Below are 6,579 nucleotides of genomic sequence, written 5' to 3' on the forward strand. Positions count from 1 at the left end.
AATTTTCAATTTCTTGAAGACAACTAGGACACTCATGTATCCATAGCTTATAGTTCACAATAAAGGATTACAAACTACGTAATTATTTTACATAGTTAAGAATATTATTCTCTAGTTATTTTACTCATACTATAAAGGTTTCTGTAATATTTCACATTAATCTGTCTTAATACAATGTAATCTATTACATGCTTTCGCTCTCTCTCTCTCTTCTCTCTCCTCCTTTCTCTATTTCTTCAATATATTTAACATACATAAAATCAAAGTTTAAGTACAATATTTTTTCTTAAAATTGCACAAACAATTATGTAAATATTCATAATCATAAACAGATCAAAGATAATGTACTTACATTGACTCGAGAAATCTTTAATTCTTAATAAATAAAAAATTGCAGCAAAAATACTTAAGATAACTTTTCATAAAATATAATTTTCCATCAATGACATCATTTCATTGATACCCTTTCAATTAAACCACCTATTTAGGCTTACTTAATTCTGACTTTATATTTCAGAATCTCCATCTTTAGCTCAAGTTCAAGTGTGTTTTGGTCAAATATGGTCTACATATGGCCTAATTACAGGCTCTAACAGTTTAATCATGTCATAAATACTACCGTTCTGATATAATGTTAAATCACTTATTATTTCCATATAATCAATTAAGATCTTTATATATACATTTATTTTAAGTATATACTAGATCCATAACTAACCACCCCAACTAGACCAAACCTAAGCCAATTCTTTTATAAAATGAAGAAATTAACACACAACAAAATCAAAAGCATTCCTTCGTCAAGAAAATGGCCAAGCTAATTCCCTCCGCCATCTCCATGCCAACCATAGCCTGCACACTCTTATTCATGTTCATCATCAACCAGGCATCCTCCTCTAGAACCATTGGCAATCCAACCCCAACCCCTCATAACCATTACCACAAAATAACGTTTCTAATGAGAGATGTGCTCAATGTGACTCAACCCTCATCAAAACCTGCAACCACTAAAGTCACCGGTCAGCTTCCCTTCCAAAAGCCACTAGGCCTTTTCCCTCCCATTGGACGAATCCCCCTACTTGGGTCCAATCCAACAGTTCCGGCTGGCACCGCTGCCGGATTGTCCACTCAAACGCTCGATCTCTCCGGCATCATCGGTGTATCTTTCCCGGCTAGAGCTACCCTCCAAGAGTTGGAGTCTGGGACAGTAACAGTAATAGACCAAGAATTGTTCAAAGGTTCAAGCAGCAACAACAACAACAACATGTCACCCATGCTTGGAAAAGCACAAGGGATATATGTTGCTAGCTCAGAAGATGGGAGCAGCCATATGATGGCCATGACAACATATTTTGATGACTTTAATGATGGGCTGAGGTTTTTTGGGGTGCACCAGACAGAAGTTCCCGAGTCTCATATTGCAGTTATTGGTGGCATTGGGAAGTATCAAGGAGCAAATGGGTATGCAACAGTTAAGGCAGTGGATCATGTTGGGTCTCCTACTGGTGGGGAAGGAAAAGGAACCAATTATAAGCTCCTTCTGTTCAATGTATATCTGAGTTAGTGGCACGTTTGGTAGCCAATTAAGCTAAATATCAATCTTAAGCTTCTGATTTCTGCTACACTTTGAGTGAAAAATTGGGGTGTTTTGTTTTGAACAGAATATGAAATAATGAAATTTGTCCCAATTGTGTTTGAAATAAGCTTATATAAGTAGAATTACATGGTTTTCATTGTGATACATGAATTCTAAGTCTGTTTATTTTGGCATAAAATATATTTTGAGAAAGGTTGTTTCTATTTTTGAGTATTTGACATAGTGTAAAATATTGGTCAACCTGAAATGTTTTCAGTTGATCAAGAAAAATAACATTCACGAGTATAAAAGCTTGAACAATTTTTTGCCGTTCTCCTACGTACATCTCCAGACAGACAACTATGAGAGGGTATGAGAGGATTCTTATGAAGCTTATCTATCCGAGCAGGTAAGTCCTATAAAAGTCCTCTCACAATTGTCTGTCTCGATCAATTATAAGCAATATGGGCAAACAATTTTATCGGATCTTAATCCAACTCATAAAAGGCCTTATAGTCTTACACACTCTCTTCCTTCGTATCCCCTCTTCGTCGCCTCTCTTTTTCATCTCGTAGCTCCTCATATCCGTACAATCTACACCGAAAAAGCTTTTTTCAACCATGTACAGGCCGGTTGCAAACAAAGAGCCAAAAATAGCTACTTTTTTCGACATAAAACATTTCCAACAAAATATTTACGTTGAAATAAACCGGCCTAAGACGAACTTCATTTTGGCACTGAAACAAATCCTTTATTGTGGAAGGGTTGATGGCTTCTAAGACTATATATGTATTCTGTAAAGGATTAAACTGCTGGGATTGGGAAGACTAAAGACTTTGAGGGCCCATATATGAACAAGTTCGAAAAAAAAAAAAAAATCGAATAGAAAAAGTTCAATATGTTTCAATTCTCTCAAGGCATGCCGTTTTGCAGATCAAGCCAGTGGAGAAAAAGTTTTTACCGTCTCCACTTTACTTACATTGATAATTAACATTAATGAGCTGGCAATGGTTCCTTCTAACCAGGTTTGGACAAGGGTTGTTGCATAATTTTCTGGATTATGACATAACTTGGTACCTTCAAACAACTAAAGTACTTCAAAAAAAAAATAAAAAAATAAAAAACAACTGCAACTTCAACCTAACAGATATCTCTTCTTTTCTTTTCTTTTTTCAAGAAATTCATTTGTTCTTATTGAGTGATTAATTGGGCCAACGAGAGAAGCAGATAAATTCTTATTTGTTAAAGTATTTATTAAATAATTAAATTTATATTTTCTTAAGACTATCAAATGGGCTTCTCATTTTTTAGACACTTTTGAGTTGAACTGAATTTATAACACTCCAGTGTCATATTGGAAAAATATGAGTAACCCACATAGTAAGTAGTTTATAAGATATAATCATGAGTGTTAAGTCTCACATTGTTTAGTTATTATGTGAAACCATATAATCGGTTTTACAAATTCTAAAGAGCTTTTCATATTCTAAAAGTTTACAAAGAACGACGAGATTGTGGAAGGTGATTTGTTGAATGTTCTTTCTACTATTCAAAACTAGGGTCGCCATTCTGATTGGCTAAGTGAGTCTATTATTGGTCCAGTCTCTGTGAATGAGCAGAATATATTCTTTTATTCTCTTCCATTCTTTGTAACTTATGTAAATTTGTTAGTGTATACCTAAATATGCATTAGGCTACTGAACAAAGTAAAATCTATAGATCCTGATCAAAATGAATGACATGCTCATTTTAAGTGCTCAAAAATGCAAATAATGAACTATCTAAAAGTCAAAGTGTGATAGTTTTATAATTTTGGTTAATTTGTCTTTGCCTCATGCTCAAAATTTTGAAGTTAGGAAGGAATCCAACCAATTATTACGAGTGTTTCATTTAAACAATGAGCTACTCCACTTGAGCCCCATTGCCTGCTTTTGATGTTCTATAAGATATTATGGAATCCAAAACAAGAGTTAGGTGTTTCAACTAAACACACCCTAGAAGAGAAAGGATGCAACAACTCCATTTTATCAGCTCCACTCCTCTTTCGAATCTCCTCATAAAACTCTCCTTAGACTATATATATACCCCATAGAGAATACTCCCCTCATCAACACAAGGGCACTCAAACATTCTCTTAGCTTTTTAACTTCTTCACACCCCCAAAATGGCCAAGCTTTCCCTTTTCACCACCAACACACTCAAAGGCATCACCTGTCTCTTGCTTCTAGCGATCACCATTGGCTGCGCCACCTCAGCTAGAATCCTTGACGAAGTGGACCCACAACCACCTATCCTCCCATACCCACCCCAATCAGCCAATCCTGCAGCAACAATTGTCCCAATTTTAACTCCACAGGTTGGTCCCACTGCAGCATTACCAAGTGGTCAAATCCCTGCCACCACGGTGGCTGATGATGATGTTGATGTTGATGTGGCACCGGTAGCTAGTCCAGATGTTGAGCCAGACATTGACTCACCACAACCCGAACCAGAAGAACCTGATTCGCCGCAACCCGAACCAGAAGAACCTGATGCTGTGCCAACCCCTGCTGATGTGGCTCCTGTGGCTGGTCCTGCCATCACATCACCAACTGGCCCAGTTGCCCCTGTGGCTGCCACCGCCACTGCCACAGTGGCAAAACCTGGTGGCCCACAAGCTCCTGGGTTGACTTTTTTCATGCACGACATCCTAGGTGGCACACACCCATCAGCCAGGGTGGTCACTGGGATCATAGCCAATACCCAAATCAACGGCCTCCCTTTCACCATACCCAACAACAACATCTTCCCAGTCAGCGGTGGGGTCCCACTGAGCGACGCAAACCTCAACGGTATCCTCAACAACAACAACCTGCCCTTCCTCGCTGGCCTCAACGGCGTTGGCCCCCAAGCCTCCACTGTCCTCCAAAACAGCGGCAACAACAACATCGTTAACGGCGGAAACAACCTGCCTTTCGTCACCGCCGGTCAGTTGCCATCCGGTGCCACGCTCCAGAAGCTACTGTTTGGGTCGCTGACGGTGATCGACGACGAATTGACGGAGGGTCACATGCTGGGTTCCGCTGTGGTTGGCAAAGCGCAAGGGTTTTACTTGGCGAGCTCGTTGGACGGGACGAGCCAGACGATGGCAGTGACTGTGTTGCTGCACGGTGCTGGTGGTGGCGATCACCATCAAGAGGTGGTGGAGGATACGGTCAGCTTCTTCGGGGTGCATCGGACGGCGTCGCCGGAGTCTCAGATTACGGTGGTTGGTGGGACCGGGAAGTATGAGAACGCCAAAGGGTATGCTACGGTGGAGACGCTTCATCCGGAGGATCAGCACACAACGGACGGCGTGGACACGATCCTGCAGTTCAGTGTTTACCTTTATGAGTAGCGAGTGTTTGTGCTTTTGGGTTGGGTAATTATGATTTACCTGGTCATTCTAGTGGGTGTGCCTTTTTCAGTATCTGTTTGACGTATCTTTCTATCATGTGAAATTTGAATGATAATAATGTTGTTTATATTAATCGTTGCTTTTTCCCAAAACTTTAAAGTAATTTCCTCTCTCTATATATATGTGTGTGTATATCAATGAGTTCTTGGTGGATTCTTCACTCAATGAAATCAAAATAATCAAAGTTAATACGTACCCAGGGAGATTATGGTCTTAATCTCTCCTTTGTTTTTTGAATGATATGGGCTTGATCCCTTAATCAATGGCTTAAGTCCCTCAAAATTAAATTGATTTAATTAATTAACTGATGTTTCATTGTTAGTTGTAAAGACCAATAATCTTATATAGTTCAGCACAGCTGAACTTAAGCCAACAAATTCCATATCCCACATTAGCGACGTATATATGTGTTGGTAAAACCTGATTTCATGACTCCTCATTTTGGTCCGAACTTTAATAATTTATGGACGGATGGACCTCTGGTGATAATGTTAGTGAATAATATTGCCATAGGAACACTAGCTTCAAGATAGAATAATGTTAGTGATAAAAAAATGGGCCGCTTCTCATTATTGTTATGGAAGCATTCTCATCTCTTACTTTCTCTTTCTTTTTTTGGCTGATATAAGGACGGGAAAGACCCGTCTTAACCCCTCCCTATTTTCCTTTTCTACCAGAGAAAAAAAAAAAGAATAATGTTAGTGAACATGCAGGTGAAATTTATAATGCTGGAGGCCACATATATCTCAAGGCCCTTGATCTGCAAAACTTTAAGAAGCTGGTTTATCAAAAAAAATTTGTCTAAAGTATGACGTTTGGCTTTCAAATATGGGTTGTAAAATTGATCACTCAAGGCCATGAATGTAAGCATACAGTGCTGGAGAGATTTACTTTTCGGAGAGTTTTGTTAATGAGATTATAATATAATATATATTATTAGGACACCACTCAATCTAAAAATTTAAGCTAATGAAATTGGGCTCAATTATGTTATATTATTATTAACCACCTAGTTGTTTCTTCGCTTTCCCCTTTAAAAAAAAAAAAAACCCCACTTATTTTTTCACTTGATGCGTATACTCTGCGATTTCCCCCTCACATCTGTATCAATTGCCACATCTGCACTCCCCTTGAAGGAAAGTTCTTTTACCATGGGAGAGTCTTTTGCTGCCCGTGGTCGTTCTTCAACGGCTCCTTTACGGATCTATGCAGTGCCTTTCTTACAACAATCACTTAACCGTGATTGTTGTCTTTACCACATAGGACTCTTCACGGAGTTCTTTTGCATCCCTGAACTACCTTGTGCGGCCCCTCTTCATGTCTGGCTTATTTATGGTTTCTTTGGAACCATGAATGAAATCATTGCCTACTATTTTGTCATTTTGGACTTTTCTTTGTATCTTTCCCTGTTTTTGTGCTGCAGTATTCGTTTGGGCTTTGTTGTTGGGGTGCCCATCCTTTTGTTATTGTTTGATTCCATGTAACCCAATTTCCCTTATTTGATTAAAAAAAAAAAGTATTCACACAGCATCACCAAGAGGTTAATGCTCACAATTATGTATGCAAG

The 6,579-nt window shown here is 38.7% G+C and overlaps 2 protein-coding genes across 2 annotated transcripts; both read left to right on the top strand.

Annotated features, from left to right (window-relative positions):
* The first annotated feature begins 808 nt into the window (after window positions 1-808).
* LOC132188070 (dirigent protein 25-like) lies at window positions 809-1,564 on the top strand. The gene has a single exon (XM_059602480.1). It carries the CDS (start codon window positions 809-811, stop codon window positions 1,562-1,564), a length of 756 nt encoding a protein of 251 aa, XP_059458463.1.
* A 2,046-nt stretch (window positions 1,565-3,610) lies between these two features.
* LOC132188291 (dirigent protein 24-like) lies at window positions 3,611-5,085 on the top strand. Its single transcript, XM_059602711.1, has one exon. The coding sequence runs from the start codon at window positions 3,741-3,743 to the stop codon at window positions 4,950-4,952; it is 1,212 nt and encodes a 403-aa protein (XP_059458694.1). The 5' UTR covers window positions 3,611-3,740; the 3' UTR covers window positions 4,953-5,085.
* Window positions 5,086-6,579: the final 1,494 nt, after the last annotated feature.

The sequence above is a fragment of the Corylus avellana genome, chromosome ca7 (genome assembly GCF_901000735.1).
Source record: "Corylus avellana chromosome ca7, CavTom2PMs-1.0".
In the NCBI taxonomy this organism is placed as follows: Eukaryota; Viridiplantae; Streptophyta; class Magnoliopsida; order Fagales; family Betulaceae; genus Corylus; species Corylus avellana.

What these genes read in the sequence shown, in the direction of transcription:
- LOC132188070 (XM_059602480.1), top strand. Translation starts at nt 809, where the DNA reads ATGGCCAAGCTAATTCCCTCCGCCATCTCCATGCCAACCATAGCCTGC.
- LOC132188291 (XM_059602711.1), top strand. Translation starts at nt 3,741, where the DNA reads ATGGCCAAGCTTTCCCTTTTCACCACCAACACACTCAAAGGCATCACC.